The following is a 26023-nucleotide window of genomic DNA, read 5'->3' as shown; positions in this document are numbered from 1 at the left end:
TCCGTCACTGCTCCTCTCATTCCTGGCCCCCAGGCACTGCTGTTGTTTGAAGCTGTGGCTCCCAGCTGTGCTGAGTGGATCGATGGCAGCTGCCTGCCCAGCCTCAGTGCTGTGTCCCAGCAGCGAGTGTGGCACAGGCTGTGCCCACAGCTGGCGAGAGCCGGCTCTGGGAGCCACGCTGCCTCTGCTACCCACGTCCTATTTGCAGCAGTTTATTTTTACCTACTATACAAATAAAGACAAAAGATAAAAATCTCTTCAGAAAAACCTCTGATAAAATTTTCAGTCCCTAAGTGAAAATTGAATTTTATCCATCTCTTCAAAATACAGCCTGTGGATCCTGATCTTCTCTTGCGTCATCTCCCTTGTTTTGTAGACTGCAGGTTTGTAAAAGTCTGGCTGTCTCCTGGCCACATGTTTTCCACCTGCCTTCTTGTATCACTGCTTCCCTGCAGTAGACCAGGTAAGTGTTCAGACCTTAGCTGGAATTAGGCACCTGCAGGGTAACAACCCTTGAATCTCTTTTCAAACTACACTGATGCAGTGTGTCATAGCTGGCCTGAGCAGAGAGCAGAAAGAAACCAAGTGTGCCAGTCTGGAAGTGTCTGTTTCTTTCTAGCACATTTCTACATGAGCAAAGGGCAAATACAAGGAGAGAACATGCCAGAATTGTGTTTTGGAACACCAGCAGTTAAGGAAGCATTGATGCAGTGTGACACAGGCAGGACATCTCACTGGGCAGCTGTGAAGGGTGTCTACAAGAAGGACATGAAGAAAGTCTGTTTGTCAAGGACAGAGGGTACAGCCTGCCAAGTTCCTGTTCTCTCACTGAGTGCTCTAGTACCCACTGTAACTGGGTATTCTGCTCCATGTTTGAGAGAGTAATAAGCCAGTAATAATGTAAAAATAATAACTTTTGGGGGGCAGTTCAAGGTAGCAGTTGTATTGTGTAAGTGTAGAGACTGTTGTTGTCATCTAAAGCATAATACCTAAGCTCTGGTTTAAGCCTCTGTCTCATGCTGTCTTGTGGCTTTGATACATGGGAGAGAGCTGTTGTGGAGACACAGGTGATGGGGAGCCATGTGTGCTCTAATTGTGTGGCATCTGTAAATGATTTTGTCCTTTGCAATCAGAGATTGAGGTAAAAGCCCTAAAACTCCAGGGCAAAATTTCAGAGAAAATGAAGTTCACTGGAAAAACTGACATGGGATTACCTGTAGGGAAGCTGGGGGTAAAACTCAGTCTTACTTCTCCAGGTCATCTTGAAAAAGAGATCAGCATGATAGCTGATATGCAGCTAAAAAAGTGAAGGTAGGAGCCCTTATCTAGGTGAAGTGGCTGCTGCTCCCTTGGTAGAAAGGAGAAAGCCTTGGAAAAAGGCTTTTAAAAGTAATACACTTTATTCAGAGTAGAAAAGGGTAACTGCTTCCCACGAGGAGGATTTCCACCTTGCTAGGGAACTAGCAGGAGAAATACAAAGTAACCTTAAACTCTCCCAGACTGAGGCATCGACACTGCACAGGGCAGAGTAAGAAGTTTGCAGATTTAGCATCTTATAAGTGCTGCTTGCTGAGATTTGTTAAAGATGGGATTTCTTATGTTGCTGCCATGTTCAGTGTTGTGCTGGTTTGAAGGACAGGTGTCTGCCAAGGAAGTCAGGAGCCTCCCTTGGAATGGAAAATGTGACCCCCTTCCCTCTGAATTATTATCACTTTGAAATTAAGGGGCTTTCAGGCAGAGCTACGGCAAAAGGAATAACAGCTCTTTACTGGTGTGTGTGTGGGTGCCAAGGCACACAAACAGCAGCGCCGGCAGCACCAACGAGCAGCAGCAGAGCCCAGGGCCGGCCTCTCCCGGCCGCGGGCCCTTTCCCCTCGGTGCAGCTCCGCTCGCGGCCGCCAGGGGCGCTGGTGGCTCCCGGCCGGGCAGGGCGGCTGCGGGGATTCCCCCGCGCCTGCAGGGGGCGCTGTGGCGCCAGCTCGGCCGCCTCTGCACGCGGCAATGGCGGCCGGGCCGGCGGGAGGGATGGAAAAGGGGCTTCCTTGGCAAAGCCCCAGGGGCAGCCGGGCCCCTCGGGTGCCGCTCGGGAGCCGGAATGGAGCGCAGCAGGAACCTCGGAGCGGCGGCTGCCACAGCAGAGGCGGGGGCGCCCGGGTGGCAGACACAAAGCGTAGCAGAAAATTCCACAGCTGTAGCAGGAGCCGCGGGGTGTCCCGGTGGGCACGGGGGGTCGGGTTAAAGTGCAGTGAAAGAGCCGGAGCAGCGGCAGAAAGCAGCAGGGCCCGGCAGTGGCAGGCGGGCTCCCAAAGCAGCTGCTGCACATGGCCAGGAGATGCTCCCTCCGGGAACGGGGATGGGGTCCCGGGTTTTTCCCCTGAGGCACCCGAGTAGATGGTGAGGGTCCTTTCCAGTCAGATCGGGTGTTAATAAGGTCCCAGTTCACCGGCTGCTCTTATGAGCAAAGGCTCACCCCCAGTTAAGAAGAAGCAGTGCTGGGCTGGACTCTGCGGTGGCAGAGAGTTCTTCCCGCGGTAGCAGCAACTCGACCGTTCCCCTCCAATCCTGAGAGAGAGCCAGGAGCTGAGCCCAGCCCTCACCCCCCACCCAAAACTCTCGAGGTCTCTCTGCCCTTCCCAATAGAAAAGCTCCCGGCTAAGAAGCTGCAGCCAGCTGCACCCCTCCATCCCATCTTGGCCACTTCTTTTAAGTACTGGTTGTTATCATTTCTTAGGCAACAGATGGGAGAAAATTCCCTGAGAGAAAGAAAAAAAAAGAAAAAAAATTTTAACCTCCAACAAGCGTACATTCCCTGTATTTGAATCACTAATGCGACTGAAGGAGTAGCAGGGTAGTCCCCTTTCCCCCAAAGTGCAGTTTATGCAGTGTACAAAGTCAAAGTAACCAGGAGAGCAAGAATTGATTATTAGCTCAAGGAAACTTTTCCTTCCCCACTTGAGAGCTGAGATCCAAGCTCAGCGTTGGAAAACAGAAATGCAGGGCGCTGCAGTTTGAAACACATTGAGATGCTTGGACAGAGGCTCTGAAGGGAAGTGGGTGTGTCTGTTTCTAGTACCTTGTCCTGTAGCTTACCTAGTAAAAAGCATGGGTGGCCTTAGCAGTAAGGTCAGATGTAATTACAGAAAAGACTGTATTCAGACATATTTCAATATCATCAGCTCTTTTGTTGCTTTCTGTGCTTTTCTCATTGTTGCCTCAGTTTAGTGGTTTTGCTTCTCTTTGACAGCTGACCTTTGCTGCTGCCTGTAGACCCCACCCTCGTCCCCTGCAGGTGTATCTTCATGAGCTGTGAGTCAGTTTAATTGATCTTGTGCTCAGGGCAAGGTTATTCCTTCTGCCACCCCATGCACTCCCCTTGGGCTCTGAGCCAGAATCAGCATTTGCCAGACCTCTCTGTGAGCTTCTTAACTCACTGACCTGGCAGAAGTCTAACAAAGTAAGATTAATTTAAAAACAAAAACAAAAACAAAAAAAAGGCAGCTGGATAGTTTCCTGCCAGCTCAATGAGTTCAAGCTGCTTATGGAAGAGCCTAGCAAGTGCCAGAGCTGGCAGAGAGTCTTGCTCATAGTGGCAGCCTTTAGTCCAGCCCTCTGAGGCACAGGGAAGTGGGGGTTGCAGGCTCCAGCCACTTTGGCACTCGCTGCGCTCTCCACTTTCCTCACTGTGTTTCACCATTCCAGCCACCTGCACTGCCAGTCACCACTCTTGGCCTTCTCTGAAAGTGGCCACTTCAGTTAAAGGACTCTTTAACAGCTGCAGGCTTGGAGAGCACTGAACTGGAGTTCAGTGCTGTGGCTGCACGGCACATCCTTCAGGAATACAGGACAGAGCTGTGCCCAGCTCAGCAGAGCAGTCTTGAGAGAGCTGAGTCACAGGCAAGGGGCAGAGCCTGCAGATTTTCTGGAGGCTGAGGAAGCAGAGACTACACCCTGGGCTGCCTTGTGCAGCCTTGCTGTGAGGGCAGGAATTCCTGCCACGTGGACACACGCTCAGCACACACAGACGAGTCCTTTCATACCCCCGCAGTCCCCTCCTAAGGAAAAGGGAGACAGGTGAGCCTCAGGTGAGGTCACTTGCAGACAGGTCTCTGCTGCTTTGTAGGTAAGTACTCCAGCTTCTGCACATGCACAACCCAACAGCTGCATGCAGGCAAACCCAGCCCCGTTTGGAGGACAAGGACAGCCAGGGGTGTCTTGTCATCCTTCAAAGGCAAGCTCACGAAGGTTTCAGGCTACCACAGGTGATTTGGCTGGGGCAGCGTCCTCCTGTTGCCGCACTCCTGGGGCAAGGGGAGAGAGAGGCTTTGGAGTCCTCAAAAAGAAGCACAGCTGGGGGAAGGAGGGTCTTGCACTGCAAGAACTAAATCAGTCTGCCCCACAACCAGGCCTCAGAGTACCCAGAAAGGGGGGGTGAGGTGGATTTCTGGTGTGCTGCAAGCCAGGTAGTCTCACCAGTCCTGTATTTGGTTTAATGACTTTCAGGTCATTCGGAATTAATTTCATATACTTTGTGTAAACTAGTAAAACATATTTTTGAGGTCGTAATGTCCTGTCTTGAAGCTGAACCATGAAGCTTTTTCCTAAGCAGGTACTTTCTTAATATCAAGAAAATAATTGGTGCTTTTTACAGTTTCTGTAAGAGGATGTCTCTCCATTGATTAGTATAGATGAGAGAAGGGACCTACTGGTGATGTTGTATACCCAGCTTTCCTGACATCTCCACAGCTTTTCCAAAGTCCATAGTTATCCCAGACATCTTGATCATGGGAAGATGCAGCCCCAGACCATTTGCACATCTGTACAAAAGCAAGCTGCTTTGGGCAGTGGTTGGACACAGAGGTTGAATACAGAGATTGGATCCACACAGGGTTGTGGATTGGCCAGATTGGATGCGTCTTGGAGCAACCTGATCTAGCAAAAAGTATCCCTGCTCGTGGCCGGGGGGCTGGAATGAGATGGTGTTTAAGGTCCCTTCCAACCCAAACTGTTCAGTGGTTTCAAGAGCTGTACTGTGAGTAGGAGAGCGGTGTTAAAGTGGGAATGAGGCCCTTGCTGCTGGCCCTCAGGGTTCCCTGTGCAGGCAGCACATGTAACACTGGGGCTCCTTCTTCTCTCTCTGCAGGAACATGACATTGAGACAGCTTTTGGAGTGGTTCATGTCACCATGCGGGGCACACCCAAGGGGAACAGACCTGTCATCCTCACATACCATGACATTGGCCTCAACCGTAAGCCCTTGCATTCCCAGGACCCTGAAAAAGTGATTGTTTGTGGTATTTGCTTTTGAGCGTGGGGAGTAGCAGGCCTGGCATGGAGCTGAGATTAGGTCATTCCAGGGTGAAAAGATAAAGGTCTGCGGGAGAGAGAGCACGTGGCGTGCCCCTGTCCATTCCAAGAGCCCTTGAAAGGTAGGGCCAAGGTGGAAAGGTGGAAATAGGTCCACCCAACACACTGTAGTGCTCTAGCTGACTTGCTACACTGTGTGATAGGGTATCCATTCCCTGGGTGCTGGGCAGGTGAACAAGTTCCTTCTACATGGCTGCAGCAGGAGCGTAACGATCTGGTGGGCTCAGCTGATCTTTTGACATGTCTTCTCACCCAACGTGTACTGTTACATTCACACAGGTGCTCCTCTGTGAGTGCTTTGAGTACCCAGGTGCTGCAGGCCCTGCTTTCCAGGACATTGCAGGCTGGACTCTTGTTCTTGTGCCTGCCCTCCAGTCATGGCAGTTCCATTGCTGGGACTCACTGCTGCATTGCAGTTTTGAGGCACAGCACATACACCATCCAGCACCCACTGCTCTGTGGGCTCAGTGGGGACTTGAGTTCCTGCAGGTGTGTGCCATGGTGTTTAGAGGGTGGCTTGCAATAAAACTTAAATAAATGTCTAATTTCTTTATGTTGTTGTTGCAGACAAATCCTGTTTTAATGCATTCTTTAACTTCGAAGACATGCAAGAGATCACCCAGCATTTTGCTGTGTGCCATGTGGATGCACCAGGCCAGCAGGAAGGAGCTCCCCCATTCCCATCTGGGTAAGAGGTCTGCAGAGACCCATGTTGTTCAGTCTGGACTGAGGTAGTACCCAGTTTAAGCCAGCTGGGACTGCCAGGCTGAGTGTAGCAGTAAGCAGCTGTCAGCAGCAGAGGAAATGGCAAGATGAGGAGGCTTCCCAAGGGGCATTCATGGAACTCTCCAATTACTAAGACCTGGGTAAAGCCCTCACTAGTGCTGAGTCTGGTACCAGCTTTCTGACTTGAACATGAGCCCAGCACACTGCAGTCGAGCTGGCATTTCATCTGTCCATCCTGCCACAGAAGTCTGACTGGCCAAAAGATCCCAGCTGTGTGTTAGTCTTGCTCTGAGGGATGGAATCCACACAGTCAGCTGAAACATACAGTATTGTTGCACATTAATAACCTGTGTACGTGTCTGTCAGATGTTCCTTGTCCCTCCTCCTACCTTGAGTGGAACTGGAAGGTAACCTCTGTCAAGCTGCATTTGGAGGTCCTCTCTTCCTTTTCAGGTACCAGTATCCCAGTATGGATGAGCTGGCTGAAATGTTACCTGCTGTTCTGACACACTTGAAGTAAGTCTCTGAAAGAAAATGGGGTGAGCCAGCTGGATACTGCTATTCCAGCACCTATCTCTGTCTCTGCGTGCTGTGTCTGATACGCTCACTGAGGTGTCCCAAGAGGCACAAGCATCTCCCAGTCAGTGTGACCCTGTCTAGCTCTGTGCTAGGAACACTGTCTGCTATGTGAGCAATTTATGGCTGCTGCACCATTGCTGCATTATTTCGAAAACAAACCGTAAGTGCACATCTGGATGCAGAGGGGAAAGGCTTTGCCTCTAGGGATGCTTCATCTGAGCTAAGTTAGTCTTGCTGACTGTGAAATGCCTGTATTTCAGCCTGAAAAGCTTCATTGGGATTGGCCTGGGAGCTGGTGCTTATGTCCTCAGCAGGTGTGCAGTAAGTATCTCTTCACTGCTGGTGACTCATGTGGGCTGTGGTCGTTGCTGATCAGACTGAGGGTGTGGGGCACAGGCAAAGTAGCAGTCAGTAATTACAGGAGGGCTGCAGGGAGCCATGGGAGAGCTACCTCCATCCAGATGGTTATGTTGTAGCAGTCAGGGTTACTCTGAAGCTGTGCCAGGCGTGGAAAGATTGTATGTGATGCCTTTGAGTCAGCAGAGCCCATCCTGAGTGCTGGGAATAGCCCGTCTTGAGTCTTCACAGAGACTGGCTGCATTACTGTGTGCTGTGTGCAGTGTTTGTAGCACCAAAGAATTGATGTGGCGATGTACTGCAAACTGGTGTTGATGAGGAATGTGCTTTGTCACTAGAAGGAAGCAGATTTTGCTCCACCCTTACACAAGAGAGCTGCCTCTATTTTGGTACCTGGTTATACATTTCTCTCGAGTGTAGTGTTCATGTGAAATCAGCGGGCATTGTTTAGCAGCCCAGGAATTTGCCTGAGTGTTTCAGAAATAGTGTTAAAAAAAGCCCCATAAATGTGACATTTTCAGTAAAATTTGCTTCAGGTTGATGAGTGCAGAGAGTTGCCAGTTGTTCAGACCGCTATCATTTCTTCAGGCCACTGTGCTGGGCAGCTGCCTCTCCTACACAAAGTCCTCTGTTTCCCATTCTCTGCAGTCAGGATTGAGCCAGGGCAGTGTGAGGCACTGGTGTTTCACTGTTCCTTGCCTTCTATATCTTGGGTAGTTTTCAGCCTTGCTAAAGAGGAGTTTGTGCAAATCAGCCTTAGTCCTCAGCAAAGTGCCACAGGGCCCTTGCCATGCTCCCTGGGCTGCGGGCAGTTTCCTGCTGAGGACAGAGGTGTTTCCTTCTGCTTCACATCAGTGCAGTAGAGCAGGAGAGCTACCATAGAACTTCAGCCTTGGAGCGAGCCCAGAACTCAGAGGCTAGTTGCCTCTGATTTCTGAGTTTATGTTTGCAAGCAGTTCTCATAAGTGCTTCCTACCTGTGCTGCCCAGGTACAGCCCGAGGTACACTACAGGGTTTTGAGTTGCTGGATGAAGCAGGGGAAGGGGTGTCTGCAGGCAAGGAGGCAGCAGGGGTGCTGTCTGGGGAGTGGGTGCCACTGTAGCTCAAGTTTTCCATGCTGCAGGGGTTTGGGGGCCTCAGCACTAATTCCACTGCCATTTGCCTCATCTCCACTGGGAGACTGCCTCTTCCTTGAGGAGAAGGAGGTGCTCTCCAGGCACAGGAGCCTTTCCAGGTTTCTCACAGAGGTGCTGGATTGAAACAGAGAAGGTTGCTGCTCCCAGCCCTGTAACACACAGGGCCTGAGCAGGACCCGCATCTGTGCCAGGTGCACAGGTCACCAGAAGGCACTGCTGAGGCTGTAGGTCCTATGGAGCAATCAGTCCCTCAGTGCCACAAGTGAATCGAGTCTGGTCTTGCTGGGAGCCACTGGCTGCCAGCTGTTACCCTGGCACAGAGGAGCTCCCTAATTTGTCTGCATTTTACTTTGTCTCGCACCTTTTGCAAGAAATTTTCCAGCTGCTGCACCAGCTGTTGACCACTGTGTGGGCTGAATCATCCTTCTGATTGTGCCTCTGCTCTCTCCCCACAGCTCAGCCACCCTGACCTGGTGGAAGGACTTGTTCTTATTAATGTTGATCCGTGTGCAAAGGGATGGATTGACTGGGCAGCATCAAAGGTGAGATTCTGCTTCCCCACACATCTGCTATCCACAGCACCTAATGAACAGTGTGGAGTAAAAAAAAAGGACATAATACAGGATTTTTTCCATTTCTGGTGAAAAATGCACGATTTATTTTCTGTCCCTGCTGCATTCTTGGTCTGGGTATAGTATGGCCTCTGCCTTAGGGGCAGGGGTGGATGTGATCATATGAACAAGAAATGCAGCTAAACTGCTTGGAGCACTCAGCTTTCCTCTGACTTATTACTCCTGCTTGCAGTCTTCATTTGATTGATCTTGAATGGATCTCTTAATTATTCTTGTATTCTGGTCCCTTGAAGTTATTCAAGGTTTCAAGTTTTTTGGAGAGCTGTGTTGTGTGTACAGTTTCTTTGAAGCTTTACGTGTCCATCCCCAGCTTCAGGCATTTGCTTCTTATATAATTTGAATGGTTTCTTCATTGTTTTCTTGACTCTGAGTAGCTGTTTTGCAATGTGTGATGAAGCTGCATTTTCCATTCACTCTCCTCCTCATTCATGGTCACTCTTTTTCAGTTTTCAGGCTGGACAACCAACATTGTGGATATTGTCTTGGCGCATCATTTTGGCCATGTAAGTACCCAGCAGATGTTAATGTTGCCTGTGCAACTGTACGTGGAGCTATAACTTCTGCATGTGTCTGCTCCCAAATAGTTCTGGTCCATCAGATAAGGCCACAGGTAGTACCATTTTCTCTGTGTGTCAAGCTCACATCGGGGTTGGCATGCTGGGGGGCACACACATCCTCACTCTTGCCCTGTCTCCAGGCCGTGCACTGGTGGTGGAACTCCTTTGTGGTGCCCAGGACACTATCAACAGAAACAAATGGCAGCCAGTTCTCTGTAGCCAACATGGAAGCCTTTGGACTGTGTGTAGAGCACAGGTCAGCTGGGAGCTGACAGTGGGATCTTGTATCTGTCCAGATGTTGAACTGCTGCATTCTGCTCTTCATCTTACCCTTCAGTTTCAGCAGAGGCAAACCAGCCCCTCCTGAAAACTTTGGATACAGCAATGCCTTCTGTTTGGGATTAGCTGTCTCTCAACCAGCAAGCGTACTGGGCAGTGACAGGGATAGTGTGTTTGCACACTTTTTATGCTACACAGCAGATCAGCCTGTGACCTGAAGTCCTCTTGCAACAACACATCAGCACTGGAAGGAGAGCTTCCTTCTCCAGCACTGCTTCCTCCTGCTCGCATCCTGTTCCCTTCCCACTGTCAAGCCCCTTCATTGTATGTAGTGCTTCCTTGCATTCCCTGCTCTCTATCTGGCTCTCTAAGAACGTAGTTTCTTCTTAGAACTGGGTGCTGGGATTGAACTTTCCTTTGATCACAGTCTTTCAGCTTACCTATCAGCCTACCTTACAGCTTTGCTTCTTAAACATTAAGCATACGTGGAAGACCTGCCTAACACAGAGTGATTTGTATCTGTGTAAGCATTACTGAGGCTTGGGAGTTAACTTATCCCATCTCAGGATACCTGTACTCTTGCTGCAGCTTGTGCACTGCCAGTTGTAAAAGTGTAGTCACATTACCAAAGCGTGGCATGTACCAGCACATTACATAGACACCTCATGTCTCCAGGATCCTGATGCAGTCTGGAGTCGCTGCCCTGTGGTGTCACTGCTCAGGGAATGACGTGTATGGACGCACTTTAATGCTTTGATATTTTTATGACTATTGCTTCTTTGCTTGTCAAAAGTACGTTTTCTGTCTTTCAATTTTTCTGCTTTTGTACAGGAGGAACTGCAGGCAAATCTAGATTTGATCCAAACATACAGGCTTCATATTGCGCAGGACATTAACCAGGATAACCTTCAGCTCTTCCTCACCTCATACAACAGGTATGGGATAACTTTTTGCCTAACAGACAGCTCCTACAGCTTCCCTGCTCAGTAGATTTGCTGCCATATGTATTATCCTATTGGGTATTGTATCAGGGGAAGCTTTGTCCTAAGCCTAGTCTTCGGCTGTTTCCTGAGCCAAGCCTAGCCCTTGTGTCTGCCCCCAGACCCTGTCACACCTCAGTAGATCATCTCTGGGCACACAGCAATGCCCATCCATGAGAGGATGGATCCTGTTTTCTGGGGATGACTGCTGGGGCTCCTGCTCAGGGCATGACACACAGAGTTGCCTGGGTGGTGGAGCCAGCACTGATGGTTGGATTTTGTGTGCCCCTTTGATATCCAGTTTCCTCTGCAAATTTAGTGGAGCATTGTTCTGTTTTGTCTTTCAGTCGTAAAGACCTGGAAATTGAGAGACCAGTTGTTGGTGTCAATGAAACGATTGCAAAAACACTCAGGTAAGTTGTCTGAATCAGCCTATCTCAGTTGCTGACTGTGCAGTCTCTTCAGCAGAAAAGATGCTGTTGCTTCTCATCAAGAGCTGCACCAAGCCCAAGTGCTGAGAAGATTGTCCAAGACAGTCTTAGGCTGTGGTGCAGGACTGTCAGCTGCAATGGGGCAGAGGTGTCTGGAAGTCCTCTCATTAAGAACATACTGAGATTCTCCAGAAGGCAGTGTCAGAGGCTCATGTTTGCAACAGCAGTGGCAGTTGATATGTATGGAGAGGATAGTCTGGGTGCGTCTGCAGGCCCTGGAGGATGTTTTGGTACAACAAAATGCCGAGGCGTGATGGCAGGCAGGGATTTTGCCAAGCCTTTTTTTGTTAACCTTTCATGAGGGCGTTGGTTCACAGAGCTCAACCTTCTTAGAAATCCCTTGGATGCACTTTGAGTAACACCTCTGTTTTGGTTTTTGAGCAGGTGCCCTGCCTTGCTCGTTGTCGGTGACAACTCACCTGCTGTGGAAGCAGTGGTATGTATCCATGAACTCTTTGCTCTTGTGACATTAGCCCCACAAGTCACTTCGCAACCCTGTGGTGCTTTCACCTTGCCCAGAATTAGTTACAGACAGTGGCTCTTTGTCCCAAACTCTTTTCCAGTCCCCCAGCTACTCGTGGGAGAGCCAAGGCCCAGGGGGCCTGAGTGGCCCTCAGGGCAACTCCAAGGTGAGGATGGCAGAATCTGAATGAGCATCCTGCTCATTCACCCTGCTCATCAAACAGGTGATGCAGAAGACCCTGTTCAGGATCGTGCATCCTTCCCCAAGCTCTGCCAGGCTGCTGCCTGCAGTTTGGTTCAAGTCTTGAATTGCTGTTGTTTTGCTGTTACGCTGAGGCTACCTGGGGATTAAAAATAACTGAGTGTGACTCCAGTTCTTGGGGTGGGGAGCCATGTAGAGCTCTCTTAGAGCACTGCGTCATCAGGAAGGCAGCACGTAGGAGCTGTTGTCCTCTGCGGACACCCATAACCCACTTCCCTCCCAGCACAGCTGTAAACAGGGCATGGTACAGGGTAGTGTGTTTGTGGTGGATGTTGCTCCTCCCCATCAGCCAGGGACTGTGGGGAGACCAGGGGATTATGAACAAAAGCAGCTGTCTAAAACTGTGGAAGAGTGTAGGAGTCTCCTAAAGCAGTAACTTGAACCTAGGAGCCATGTATGGAGAGCATTTTATGGCCATGGGCTGTTCCCTTGGTCTGTTTGATCTGGAAGTCTGAAATTAAGTCTGCAAGTTTTGACTCTTCTAGGATAATGTCCTTGATTCCCATTGCTTACTGGCCACAGCACAGTATGGGATAGGGTCTTCTGCATCTTAGTGTGCCTGTCTGGCTGCCTAGGTTCCCAGCCCTCCCCTAACCTCCCCTGCTGAGGTTGCTTTTCCCATAGGGCCCCTGCCTATTCCCTTTTTGCAGCAGCCTTACAGAGAAGAGGTGGTGGTGGCCCCCTTGTCTGGCCAGGGGACTGAGTGATGTCCCTCATGCTGCATTGCACAGAAATCTCCTTCCCTCCCAGTCTTGCTGTCAGAGCACAGAAGGTGCTCCAGGGTTTCATAGTGCATCCCAAAACTAGGGGATGATTTCACTTGAAGTCATGACCTGTCATCACAAGGTCCCTTGGATGGAACACCGGCCGTTCCTCCCTGGATCTTTTATTCATTGTTCACTTCCTACATGATCTCTGCTTTCTTGCTCAGTCCTTCCTGGCTCCAGAGAAAGTGGCTGAAGACAGCCACTGCTTCTGGTGCAACTACCCCACATTTTACATCTGACTCTTCAAGTTTTCTGTGTAACACCATGTCCTTCTCTCCTTTTTTCTAGGTTGAATGCAATTCACGTCTTGACCCAACCAAAACTACCCTTCTGAAGGCAAGTGCCACTCTAGAATCATTCTGGCCAGCACAAAGACACTATTTTTGCTCAGCTCCAGTTAGATTTTTGCCTTCCATATATTTGGCTTTAAGAAGTTTGTGGACAGTCTTTCAGGGCTGTGCTCTCTCCTCCATGGAGCCAGAGCTGAGAGGGAAGAGTTTGTCAGGGTCCCCAAATCCCTGCTTTATGGCCACCTTCAACTGGTAGGGAAGACCCCTGAGATTAGAGATGCCCTGTCTCCACCCTGCTCTCTGCAGCAGCAACATCCTTTTTCCTAGCTTTGTACCGGTCCTGCCCACCTTCACCTGTGGCCCTGCAGTGTGCCAGACAGCAGCTGGATGGAAGTGCAGTGACAGGTTTGGCTGGGGGAGAGGTGGCAGTGGAAGGTGCTGGGCTTCTGGAGTGTGGCCTGAGATCACCTGGTCACATGGCCTCCAAAGTGCAGGGTTCCCTCAGCAGCAGGTCCCTGAAGGTGTGCCAGCTGGCCTTGCTCTGGCTGTAGAGGTGAGGTGGTGGAAATTGCAGTGTGGTGCTCTCAGCCATGGTGGGTGGGTCGTGCTGGTGTGGTTTGGGGTTGTCCTGGGCAGGAAGGACAGCTCACCCTGCCTTTTGTTTCCTGTTGCAGATGGCCGACTGTGGGGGCTTGCCCCAGGTGGTTCAGGTGAGACACACCTTGGCTCTCCCATGGCATTTGGGTGGTACAGAGCCCTTTGTTCTGCTTGCACTAAAGCCGCCCTCTCTGTTTCCACAGCCTGGCAAGCTGACTGAAGCCTTCAAGTACTTTGTACAGGGAATGGGCTACAGTAAGTGGCAAACATAACTCTGTGGTTTGGAGCAGGGTTGTCATGAAGGGAACTCAAGCTTTCTGGTCCATCTGAGCCCACTGGCATCTGTGTCCCTACTTCTGAGCTAGTGTGGTTGCCAGGAGATCCATCCATGATGGAAAATCAACTAGTGTGCTGACAAGCTTTAGCAAACCAGTGTTGTTCCCTGACATGTGTTGGCGACTCCTTTCTGGTTGCTGGTGTTGGTAAAACCTTGTAAGTCTGTCTTTGTGCCAATCCAGAAAAATGTGTTTCCAAGAACAGCAGATCTGTGCATACCTTCTCCAAAGGGGAAGGAGGTAGCAGTGCAGCCCCACTACTGGTCCGGGTACATGAGAGCTCTTCCCTTTCTCCTCAGATGTTCCTGTTTCTCTCAGACTCGCCAGGGTTAAGCAATACTACAGAACAAATCCCTCTAATGGCAGAACAGGTTACTGGGTGACTTCTGAGGCACCCAGGGAGCCCAGAGAGAGTTGTGCTTTGCACCAGTGCATGTCCTGCCCTATGGCTTCCTCCCCATGCTTGGAAGCAGAAGACATTGTCTTCTGAGTGTGTCAGACTAACAGCTGCTCAGCTCCCTGCCCTTGGTGCTCCTGAGGGATTGGAGGAGAAGGACTTCTTTACTTCTTTATCTCCAAGAAAGGCTTTACTGCTCATGAACATCAGGAGAAAGGCTTCTCAGTGCACTACAGCAACTCTCTTACCTGCTGGGGACAGGAGTTCCCTTTTGTGGATGATGAGCCTTCAAAAGCTGGAGTTAGGGAAGGGGTTGGTTTGTGTGACTGGCTAACCACTCAGCATGGCCACTGTGGGAGCTGGGACACTGGCAGTGGTCTCCTCACAGCTTTGCCAGTTCATGGTCAGGACTTAGCAGAAGCTGTCCTTTTCCTCAGGGCTCTGCAGGTGACACAAACCTGTAGGACAGTCATGTTCTCCAACGCTGGCCAAAGAAGCCTGATCTTGCAGAGGAAGATGTTGTGTGAGGAGGGTCCCTCAGCCTTACTGAGAGTGTTTCAATGCTCATGTCTTTTGTGTTCCTGGTGTTAGTAAAGTCAGCAAGTGCTGTCATCAGAGCAAGGGCTTCAGCAGCACTTTGGGGGTCAGCTCTCATCAACAGGATGTGCAGCACTGGAGGACAGGCCAATTTTCTTCTTCCAGAATTAGTAGCTGGTACCAGAAGAGTTTTCCCAGCTTTGGTGGGCAAGACTGTGGAACACTGTGGAGCGTGGTCAGTTTTCTTGGGGAGAACAAGGTAGAAGCAAAACACAGCTGGCACTGCTTAAAATACAGAAGCCAGTTCTCCAGCAGCTGTTCCTGTGCCTGCTGTACATGGGCTGAGGCCGCTGGATGTACTTGTGCTGACACTGCAGGTGGACTGCAAGGACAGACAAGGAGACTGCAGTCTCCTTGCAGGAGACTTGTAGAAGGAGTCTGATGCTGTCATCCCAAAGACATGAATTTCTGTCCCATATTTGGAGTTACACAGTATAACCCAGGGAAACAGTATCTCTATTGAGCAGGTGTGGAGTGTGCAGTGGGGAGTTAATGTCACCAGGTACAGTGTGATTTTCAGCTAAAGGCATTGATCTGGCCCTGATGGGTTTTTAGGTAAGCTTGGCCTCTCCCTGAGATGCTCATTAGCAGCTGCTCTTACAAATTCTGGGAGCTTTCCATGCAGTGTATGAGCTGGGAACAGAAGGAAAGGTAGCTGGGGATCCCAGGAGTAGTGCAGCCACTAGTCACACACCGCAACTAATTGGCTCTTTCCTGTATTCATCCCTTTCCTTGTCTCATGTTGTTTCCAGTCCCTTATGTGCAGCTCAGCCACCTAAGCACTGAGTCAGGTACCTCCAACCGTGCATCCACCTCGGCCCCGGTCTGTGTGCTGAGTGGAATTGTCCTCTGGGTGCTTTGCTCTGTCTCAGCATGTCCTGCTGTGGGTGGGCTGATCATTGTACTGTGTGTGCTATGGGTTTCCACCTTTCATTTGTATTTTGTTGATTGTTGCATGACTTCAGCTCTGTGGTTTTCTAGAGTGATGAGACTGACTTTCAAAAGGTCACCCATGCCACAGCTGCCTTGGTTTGCACAGACACTGGCCGTGGCTGCACTTGCAGATGATCAGTTACACTGCTGGCATTTGCTCACCTTGGACCTTTTGAAATTGGGCCTTAAACATCTTGCTTTAGACATGCAAAGACTTAATTTTGGCAGTGAAGAGTGAATTTTTTTCCCAAGGGTACAGCTCTTTCTGTGCTTACCCAGTGACACATACCCGAGTGACTGTGGTCCTGGCTTCAGGAACTGCCTTCTTGTCTGAGTCTCACATTTGTTCTCTCTTGCAGTGCCAGCAGCCAGCATGACTCGGTTGATGCGCTCCCGTAGCCACTCCTCCTCCAGCGTGGGCTCTGGCGAGAGCAGCCGCAGCCGGTCTCATGCCAGCACCCATGGGGAAGGAAGTGTTGGAACCCCAGAAGGCATTGACCTCCAGGCTGCACCTCAAACCATGGAAGTATCCTGTTAGGCAGGAGCCCCTTTTCTGGATTCAGACAGCTCCACTCAACCCCACTGAACCCACTCAGAATTTAGCATTTCATCTGACATGGCATTAACTGTCCCCTCTAACCTGTGCATGCCCATCTGAGCAGCCACCTCCTTGGTAGTCTGTACTTGACATTACTTTGATCCTTTCTGTATCCCCTTGGCATCAGAGTCTCTTTAAAACTCATTGACATTCCATGGTCTTAGTAAGTCCCATTACTGTACATGCTGATGCCATCTCCTGTCTGTGCTGTGTATCAATCCAGATGACAGCCGTTGTCTCCCTTCTTCATTTAAATATAATTTCTGTGGCTTTGTGAGGTTTAGAAATGCTTTCTAGTTGTGCTTCTGCTAAAGGACCCTTGTGGTGCAGTTGGTATGTCATTGGTGGGACGTGGGAAAGTAAGACCATGAGGATGTGGCACTCCAGGCACTGGAGCAGACAGTGCTCTGTGTGGAGCTGTGCCTGGGGTGCGGAACCCACTGGAAGATCTGTGTGTTCCCAGGGCTGTTTCACACGCCAGGCAGCCTGAGGACAAATGGTCAGGAATACTGTCTTGGTCTTACCTGTGTATATGTGTTAAGAAGGAGCAGAGTGATTTCTTACCTGAGCCTCCTGAAAAAGCAAAGCAATTAACCAGTAAACTACACTAACAAGGTGCACTATTAACCCACTACAAGGGATTAAACTCCAGCAGCCCTGGCTCTAGACCACTTCTGCAACCCTCTGCTGACCTGGCAGAAGGGCAGGATGCAGTGACACATGGTCACTGTTCTGCCCTGGCACAGGTGAATCATTTGAACATTGAGCAGGTTGTGAAACGGGAAGCAGTGCCTCTTGCCAGGTGGAGATCGCAGAATCTCCTGCACTGCCAGCTGTGTCCCACTGCTGCTGCACCAGGCAGGGTCTGCACAGGGTGCAGTTATGTGGGGGCAGGGAACACCAGTGATGTGACAACCAGCATTCACACATTCCTGTGAGTCAGGTCAGAAGGGTGAGCAGTGAACACCTATGTGCAGGTAGTAGTTACTGTCTTTGTGGAATTCACAAATCTGCTATGTTTTTACACCCGGCTGGGTCACCAAGGGTGGACAGCAGATGCCTGCTACGGGCCAGGGTCTGGTGTTAATGGGAGAAAAGGGATGAGTGGTCAGACTACTGCAAATCTCAATTGATAAGCAAAACATCCTTTCCTCACTGCTGTGCAGCCCTGACCGAATGGGAGCCAGCTCCTCCCAGGGTCATGCTCATGTTCTGCTCCATTTCAGGTAGGGAATGGGACCGGGAGGCTCTGCCTGAGGGGGACTTTGTACCGGTTATTGAATAAAGCTGTAACTGAGTTTCATTGTTACTCTGCTCATGGTGTTTCTCTTGGCACAACCTGCACCCCTGGGGGTTTGGCCATCTGAGTGTGTCCTGTGGCAAGCAGCAAACTCGTCCCCATGGCAGGGAGAGGACTGGGCACCTCTGCACCAGGATAATGTGGTTGGTGGCCCTGTGGCCCCTGGTAGAAGGCTGTCCAGGGACATTGGAGAGCTGGTCCCTGCAAAAATGCAACTAGAAATTTCCAGAATGGAAACAACAGGTTTGCTGCAACACAGGCAAGAACCACCTCCCAACAGCCCGCACTTGGAGCCATGAGCACTCCGAGCCACCTGCTGTCTCTGGAGTAGTGCTCTGCACTGGCATATTGCACAAATATGACACAGAGCTCACTTGTGACAGGGCCACTGTCACAGCATGCGAGGCACCAAGGGCAGTTCGGGCAGCAGGGGAATGTGTGTTGGCACATCCACCCCGCAGCCGGGCGCAGGGAAGTGACGTGCAGCAGCCTGGCATGGAACACACCTGGTTCTTCACCTCCTGTTTTCCAGACCCAGTTTCTACTCCCACTGTCAGGTGTCACATGGAGAGCCCCCTGTGTCTGGAGCGGGGTTACAGTGCTGGGCATTAGTTAGTCCCAGTCTCGCTGTCACGCTCCTGCAGCTGCATGCCTGGACTATCTGAGACCTTGGGGGAGGTCATTGCAGAAATGAGACAAAGTATTCTCATGCATTGCAAACTGGATGAAAGTTGAGACTGGGAAAAACTGGCCAGTTTTATCAATGAACAAATAGTGGCAGTAGAAAGGGATCGAATGAGCAAAACCAGAGTTTAAATCTATAGGAGACAGGAGACCATCAAAGAAACCTGGCCCCTGGACACGGTGGGAAGTTCAGCACTTCTGGATGCAGGTCTGGATACAAAGCACCATGTGCAGGAGAGAAGCCAGTGTAGGTGCAGCACTGGGATCTAATCTGATCTGCTGACTGCACCCAGGAATGGTCCTGCCTCCAGAAATACAGCCCAAAAGAAAGGAAACACAGTATTTAAATGACAGTGAAATGAGTTAGAGGAAGTGATCCCACAGCAGGGATCAAGTGCTGTTCATGATTATGTGGGAAGGAGAGCTCCAAGCTCCAGACTGCTCCTGGACCAGGAGCCCAGGTTAGTATGGAAATTAGCAATTTGGAAGAGGAGTGATTTAGTGGAGAGTGCTGTTGTCATGGTGGCTCACAGGCGGAAGCAAGGCAAGATCTGTAGTGATGGTTGGAAGGATTTAATTGTCCTTAAAATAACTGGGAAAAGTAGACTTGTTTTTGCATAAGCAAATGTTTTTCCTGTTAAAAAGGCAAAAAAATCAAAGGCAAATACAAGGTGAAAAATCAGTTCAGTAAAGGGACAAAGGCGTTTCGTTGGGTGCCATGAACTATACCCACCAAATCCAGGCACAGAGCTTGAGCTCAGGACAGCCTTCCCTGAGCTTGGATCCTGATCCCTGCTGGCTGCTGGAGTGTGAGCAGGGCAAAAACGTGCATTCCTATCTCTTGAGGGGCAGCCCAGAGGTTGGAGTAAGACCTTGCAAATTGGTGGAGTTTCCTTGACCTCTTCCTGCTCTTGGGAACTGGGATGCCCAGTGGAAGGGGCAGGCAAATGGAGCCAGCGTTTTCCTATGCTCACCCTTAGGACTGAATTCCCAATTGCCCAAAACCTTGGGACAAGTTCATTCAGTGGTGTGTCCAGCCCAAGATCCCAGATTTGTGTATCCGTGGCTCCTTCAGCAGCACAGGGTGAGCCTGGCTTAGCTCAGATCCAGGTCACTGATGGAAAAATACGACTCGCAGACACAGGCTGAGGTTTCTCCATGGGGGCTGCAGGGCCTCAAGGGCTGATGGGGGTGGGGGGGTTCTGCAGAACCCAGAAATCCATGGACCAAGTGTTTGGCTGCTCCCAGCCCTGGGGCCGAGCTGCAGCCAGCCCCTGCCCCCTCACACCTGGACATGTTCCTTTGCAAAAGGGATGGTGTCAAACTCTTCTTGGTGCCAGAAGATGCTGGGAGGAGCAACAGCCAAAGACTGGGAATTGGGAGGCTCAGAATTGATGCTGGGATTTTTCCTTGTTTTGAAGGCAGAAGGATGGGGGGGGTTGTGGGATGAGCAGTGGAGAGGGATGTCCATCCTGGAGGTGTTCAGGGTAGAGCCACAGCAAAGCTGTGTCAGTCACACTGAGGAGGACACAGGACTGGGGCCATCAGGGGCTCTTGCCTCCCACAGCAATCGTTTGGTCTCAACTCCTGAAACACCAGGTGGCTGGGCCTCACTTTGCCTGGAGCCTTGGTCCTCCCCACCAGATCAAGGTGCACAAGCTGGTGCATTTCTGCTGCCCCAGGTGTGCCCAGGCTGGGGGGAAGAGAGGGTTCCTGGGTCCCTCCTGTGGCCTGAGACACCTGTAATGCTTTTGTTGGCCATGTACTATATGCTTTTGCACCCCACATCCCCAAGAACCACAATGGAGCTGCACCACCACTTCCAAGAGCAAATGAATCTTCTCCCAAACATTATCAACCCCTTGCAAAACAGCTCTGCTGATATCAGGGCAGGCTCAAGGGGGTCCTGACCCCAACAGCGTCATAAGGCCCAAAAGCCCTGTTGAACCTGAGTGCATTTCACATTGCCAAGGTGGTTACAATTGACCAGAAACTTTCATGTTTCAGCACAGACAGAACAGGATGTGCAGCTGCAGCAGCAGTAGGGCTGCGGCAGGAGGCTGCAAGTATCTGTTCACATGGCGGGGCACAGAAGGAAATGGTGGGGGGACACAGAGTGTTGTTCAGCTGGGCCATGAGTTCAGGAGCTGCTGAGAGCAAATCCCAAGGACCTTCCTCAGGGCTGGATTGCAGGGAGGGGATGCATGTGTGGATCAGAAGGTTCTGACCTCAGGCAGGGGGGTGGGGGGCTGGTGGATGGTGCTGGCTGGGACAAGCAGTGTTTGCTTTGAAAGGTGAATGGTACACACATACAGTTTGGGCAATGAACGGTCCCACACCAGCAACAGCTGCTGAGGATGGAGATAGGACAGAGCTGGGGCTGCTCCCACTCATAACCCAACCGAGACCAGGCACAGACAGGCTGGGCACAGCTGGTGTGGGGCAGAGCTGGTGTGGAGCAGTGTTGGGTGTGGGGCTGTGCTGGTATGGGGCAGTGCTGGGTGCAGCACTGTGTTGGGCAGGTCCATGAGCATCGCACCTCCCCACCCCTGCCCATCACATTCAGCACCATGCTAAGGGCCCTGGTGCTTCTACAACTGAGGAGGCACCCTGGTACACTCCCCCTTCACTGAGACCACCCTGGGGATGGCTCCTTTCCAGCCTCAACTTACGAGTCCTGTCATCATCCCTGCTCCCACTCACACATGTGACCCATCGTCCCACTTGCCCACCCATAAATCCCATGCGATGCCCACAGTGCCTTGAGTGCCTGCAGGGACTTTGCTGGGCCTGGTGCCCATACTCAGGCACTCACTGTGACTGAGTGAAAAGGAGAAACCCTCTCTAGTGTGTGCACGTCACAGGAAGCAGCAGCAACCGCAGCCCCAGCACCTCACAGCCCTTCACGGCAGCACTGCCAGGAGCAGCTCCAGCACCAGGACCTGAACACCCAGCCCTAGAGCGGGGCCAAGGGCAAACCAAGAGGGTCTGGCAAGGGCAGGGATTGCCACCCTGGGTGCCCTGAGGCCCCTCCATGCAGGGAGGGCAGAGCTGGCCAATGGCTGCCCAGGCATGACAGCACCCAAACAATGGTGACAGCGGTGAGGGGCAGGTAAGTGGAGTTCACCTCTCCTGAGGGCAGGAAGGGGTTAGGGCAAGGGAGGGGAGGGGCTCAGCCTGAGACAATCGTGGGTCACACACAGCTCTGGCGGCAGCTCTCCATGGTCAAGGAACTGAAAGAGGCATTCCCACAGCTGCTGAATCTCCATGGGGGCCAGCAGCTTGGGACGTTGGGATGGGTGCCTCACATTCTGGGGGACATGGGGCTAGGGTGGGATGGCAGCACTCAGGGAGTCAGCCTGGCTGGGGTCTGTCTACTATGAGGCTGCGGATGCCCTGTCCTGGGGAGTACCCACACACGCTCTGGGGTGGTGATGGGACAATGATTTTCTCAAAGTGCTCCCTGGGGAACTGCTTGCCAGGCTCAGCCACAGCCCAGAGCCCTGCCCTAGACCATGCTGACATCACCCTGCATCAATGTCCTGCCTGGGTGGGGAATGCTGACCCAAGAACCAAGTCCCTTCCAGACAGCAGCAGCTCAGGCCAAGGCCCTTGGGGGCTGAACCCCAAGAATGGGGAATTTGCCCAGCCGGGAGAAGTCACTCAGCATCCCAGCAGCGTCTGCCGACACTGCACGACCTCCACTGCCCACGCAGGCAGGTGAGTGCCCAGCAGCCGTGAGCTCATCCAGCACCCCATGTGCCTGGTTCCAGGCTGGTGCTGCCCAGGGAATGCTGAGCCCTCTCTCCATCCCTGCAGTCCCCAGTGGCTTCCAGGCCCTGGCCCTCTGTGACTTCCCCTCCAGCGTGGGGGTGGCTGCTGTCCTGAGGATGGGGGAGCAGCTCCGCATCCTCTCTGAGTAAGTCTCTGCACTCCTGATCAGTGTCCAGCCTGTGGTGCCACGGTGCTGGCATCCATCCTGTGTGTCTCTTTCTCCCCCATCCTGCAGCCCCTCAACCCCTCAGGATGGCTCATCCCTCTTCCCCACAGGGATGGGGAATGGTGGCTGGTGGCATCCGAGGTGTCTGGCAAGGAGTGTCACATCCCCAGCAGCTGTGTGGCCAAGATCAGGCACAGGTAAATGCTGAGAAGGATCTGTCCCAGGGAGGGCCCCAGGGAACATGGCTCCACCACAGAACCTGGCCAACCCTGAGGCCAGACTCTGGCCACTGCTCTGGGACATCCTGCCCTGAGCAGTGCTGGGGCTGGGGGAGGTGGCATGGCATGTTGGAGTGTCCGCAGGACATGCCCCAGCTGGGGCAGGATGGGCCCCGGGGTGCTGGGTGAGAGGCTCTGCAGTGCCCGCTGTCTGCACAGGTGGCTGTACGAGGGCATCAGCCGGCAGCAGGCGGAGGAGCTGCTGCTCCGCCCAGGCAACCACAGTGGATCCTTTCTGATACGAGAGAGCCAGACCAGGCAAGGTGAGAGCTCTCAGACCCATCTCCGTTACTATCCCAGCCCTCCCCGTCGGGGTGCCAAGGAGCGAGAGGGAGCGATCTTCCCTTGCTCACATCTAATGGCAGTGGCCCTGCCTATGGGGCTGCTTCCTGGTATTGCTGCCCCCCACTCTGTGCTGAGCCCCTGCCATGGGGCTTCAAAAGAACAACCAACCATCAGGTTCCTGCAGCTTTGGGTTACACAGAGAGGTGACAAGACTGAGCCTGCAAAATGAAACAGGGCCTACTATCACATCAAGGGGACCCTGTGAGGGGATCCGGCCAGGTGCCACTGTGCAGGTGGCTGGTGGCACCAACGTCATCCCCACCATTCCCTGTCACCAATGTTGTCTTAAAGGTGCTCATGGCATGGGGCTGGCACAGGGATGCTTGCAGCCACAAAGCCTGTGGAGAGAAGGGTGATGCCTGCTGCTTCTGTAGGATGGTTGAATCCCTGCAGTGTGCAGGAATGCAGCGGGCAGCGGGGCTGAGCAGGACAGGGGCCTAGGACAGCCCAGGCAAGTGCCCTTTGCCCTGGCAGGCTGCTATTCCCTGTCGGTGCGCCGTGGCGAGCGAGCTGCCTGGGCCTCGGTGACTCACTACCGCATCCACCGGCTGGACAACGGATGGCTTTACATCTCGCCCCGGCTCACCTTCCCTAGCCTGCACAACTTGGTGGACCACTACTCTGGTAATGCCCCGCCAGCCCCCAGCACCCTGAGCTGTGTGTGGGGAGATGTCCTAGGCCCCAAAAGGAGGGAGGGGAAAAAGGTGGCAGCTGGTACCCCCCTGCTCAGGTGTGCCTAGGTTGGGGGGGCAGGGGGTGCACCCTATTGATGCTGCTGGCTCCCTGCCCAGAGTTCAGCGAGGGCCTCTGCTGCCGCCTCAGCGAGCCCTGCTCCATGGAAGCACCAAGGGCGGCCCCAGCCTCCACACCACCTGCTGTCATCAAGAAGCCATCGTTCCACTGGGATAAGATTGAGAGGTGAGGGCAGCTGGGGCAGGGGCTGGGGTTCTCCCACCTGACCCTCGAGGGGCTGTGGGCTGCCTGATGACTGCCCTATATCCTCCAAGCAGCTCCCTCCTGTTCTCGGAGACTGCATCCCCACCGGAGGAGTCTCCCATCAGCCAGGGCCTGCGGGAAGCCATCAGCTCTTACCTGATCCTCTCAGAGGCTGACACCCCTGAGCCAGACTCCACAGGAAAGGGGGTGAAGAAAAGCTGAGGACAGGGCGCCACTTGGCCACAGCTCTGTGGTGGACACCCATCTCCCAGCTCAGCCTTCTGCTTTCAGCCACAGTCAGTCATCACTGGTGCTGGGGCCCATTGGCCAGAACTTGGGACAGCCAAGACCAATATGGAGCCCGGCAGGCAGCGACGCTGGAGGAGGCAGCTGCCTGAGGGCCTGTTTTTCCCTCACTGGACACTTTGGGACAGGATGCTTGAGCACCCTGAGCTTCACCCAACACCCAAGGGGGGAGGAGGCAGAGGCTGCAGAGAGAAGGAGCCCTGCCTGCCCCACAGGCTGCAGAGGGGTCCCTGGCATCTGTGCTCCCACAGCAGCAGAGAGAGGATGGAAATGTTCAACAAACCAAATCCTGGCCCTCCCCCATCAGACCTCTCAAGTTCAAGCACAACCATTTTAGGGGTGTGGGTGTCTGTGCAGGCCTGTGGGCAGCAGCCATGGACCCTCAGAGTGCTCTCACCCCCATAACTCAGCACTCTGCTTGCTGGGACCAGCAGCCAGGGGGGAACCAGCCCCTGGTAGTGCCCAAAGCAGCTGATTTTTAAACCTTTTAACATGGATTGTAAGTTCTGCAAAGCAGGATCCTGCTGGATATGCAGCAATAACCATCTGTAGCATCTCAATTAAAAGGCACCTCCTTCACAGCTGTGGCTTGGTGAATATTATCGTCACTTGCCCGTGGGGCCAGTTTCACTGCCACAGCCTGCAGGGATTTGCTCCAGCCATGGCCCTTGGCGGCCCCAGCCAGAGTGAGCAGGCAGCCACGGGCCAGTGCTGGTCCTCAGCCAACTCTCTTCGGGTAAATTCATGAGCCCAATAGGTTTAAAAGTGTAATTTAACATCACACCTGCTGTTCTAAGGAACAGTGGGGAAAGAAATGGGTCTGTGCCAGGAATAGATTATTCAGAGAAGTAGAATGCAAATACTCATGTACAACCCTGATCCCAGCTACACCACAGGGCTAAGGGCCTGAAGAGCAGCAGAAATGCCTCAGAGCAGCCACACTTCGGACCCTCGGCTTTCAACAGGCCCTTATCAGCAAAGCTGGAGCTTCCTCTGTGGCCAGAGGTGGTGCAATTTTGCTGCTTGGCACCATCCCCCCCTTCCTGCCCTCTCTGCACCCCGAGACCAGTGCAGCAAGATCTCCCTGTGACCCCCAAGCTGCAGGGCTCCGGCTTGGACATGCTCTAATCCCTTCCTCATTTTCCTGTCTGATGAGCTCAATCTTGCAACCTACCATCACTTTCTCATTTCCTTCTCTACCCAGAGCTTTACAGACCTGCTCAGCCCCAGCCTCCAGCCCAGGTGGCCTCAGCACAGAACAGCTGGGGTTTGTCCCTGGCCTTGTCCTGCTGCTGTCACGCTTGGGGCCCCAAGATAACTCAGAAGAGTTTTGCATCCTTTATTTTTGCTATTGACCCACATTGTGTGAAGCAACATGGCTCTTGGGTTCCTCCCTCCATCACCAACCTGCACCCAGGTTGCTGGATACATTTACACAAAGGGCCACAGTCAAGAGCCTGCTGCTCTGGCATTTGTAACCTGGCGCCAGGTGAAATGGGACAAGATGTAGTTGGAAAGGCTGTTCAAATCCTTCCCCATTGCCAGCAGCCTCTGAGCCCTCCAACGTCCCTGTCCTGAAAATCAACTTGTTCTGGGCATATGCCACTCATGCTGGGAAATGTCTTCCCAGGGCACCCCTGGCACATTCCCTGCCTCTCATGGTTGGATGCTGCAGCCTGTGAACACCATGGGCATGAAGCAGGTTTTGATAAGCAGCAGAGGCACAGAGTGGGTGCAACAGCTCCAAAAAGTAGTAGCGTTCTGCCAGCCAGAGAGCAAAGCAGAAGTGGTGACCATGGGGCTACTCTCCCAGACAGTGCAGGACAGGGACACTGAAGGCTCTGAAGGGACAGAACAAGCCCCAGTGAGACCCACAAGTGCCAGGGCAGGGGAGG

The 26023-nt window shown here is 52.4% G+C and overlaps 2 protein-coding genes across 6 annotated transcripts in view; both read left to right on the top strand.

Moving 5' to 3' along the window:
* Positions 1 to 17648, top strand: part of NDRG3 (NDRG family member 3) — a 62795-nt gene extending 45147 nt beyond the window's left edge. For 2 of the 5 annotated variants that reach the window (XM_069034589.1, XM_069034588.1), the window contains exons 4-17: positions 5141 to 5246; positions 5932 to 6052; positions 6544 to 6606; positions 6930 to 6990; positions 8618 to 8704; positions 9241 to 9297; positions 10462 to 10565; positions 10958 to 11023; positions 11486 to 11537; positions 12881 to 12928; positions 13557 to 13592; positions 13683 to 13734; positions 15561 to 15599; positions 16101 to 17648. In XM_069034589.1, coding sequence (XP_068890690.1) covers positions 5141 to 5246; positions 5932 to 6052; positions 6544 to 6606; positions 6930 to 6990; positions 8618 to 8704; positions 9241 to 9297; positions 10462 to 10565; positions 10958 to 11023; positions 11486 to 11537; positions 12881 to 12928; positions 13557 to 13592; positions 13683 to 13734; positions 15561 to 15599; positions 16101 to 16279 — 1071 coding nt within the window. In that variant the 3' untranslated portion in view covers positions 16280 to 17648. Of the gene's footprint in view, positions 1 to 5140; positions 5247 to 5931; positions 6053 to 6543; positions 6607 to 6929; positions 6991 to 8617; positions 8705 to 9240; positions 9298 to 10461; positions 10566 to 10957; positions 11024 to 11485; positions 11538 to 12880; positions 12929 to 13556; positions 13735 to 15560; positions 15600 to 16100 lie in introns of all 5 variants that reach the window. The other 3 variants (XM_069034592.1, XM_069034590.1, XM_069034587.1) reach the window with 2 other exon arrangements.
* A 4307-nt stretch (positions 17649 to 21955) lies between these two features.
* On the top strand, positions 21956 to 24682 carry SLA2 (Src like adaptor 2). Its single transcript, XM_069034300.1, has 7 exons — positions 21956 to 22060; positions 22160 to 22242; positions 22374 to 22460; positions 22701 to 22804; positions 23361 to 23510; positions 23678 to 23804; positions 23897 to 24682. Exons 1-7 carry the CDS (start codon positions 21956 to 21958, stop codon positions 24042 to 24044), a joined length of 804 nt encoding a protein of 267 aa, XP_068890401.1. The 3' UTR covers positions 24045 to 24682.
* The last annotated feature ends 1341 nt before the right edge of the window (positions 24683 to 26023 follow it).

Source organism: Aphelocoma coerulescens, chromosome 20 (genome assembly GCF_041296385.1).
Source record: "Aphelocoma coerulescens isolate FSJ_1873_10779 chromosome 20, UR_Acoe_1.0, whole genome shotgun sequence".
NCBI classification, from domain to species: Eukaryota; Metazoa; Chordata; class Aves; order Passeriformes; family Corvidae; genus Aphelocoma; species Aphelocoma coerulescens.
This window is presented reverse-complemented; position numbering and strand designations above follow the sequence as displayed.

Coding starts and splice junctions, on each gene's coding strand:
- SLA2 (XM_069034300.1), top strand. CDS start 21,956: ATGGGGAATTTGCCCAGCCGGGAGAAGTCACTCAGCATCCCAGCAGCG. Junction 22,243..22,373: donor CAGCTCCGCATCCTCTCTGA/GTAAGTCTCTGC, acceptor TCTTCCCCACAG/GGATGGGGAATGGTGGCTGG. Junction 23,805..23,896: donor CACTGGGATAAGATTGAGAG/GTGAGGGCAGCT, acceptor TCCTCCAAGCAG/CTCCCTCCTGTTCTCGGAGA.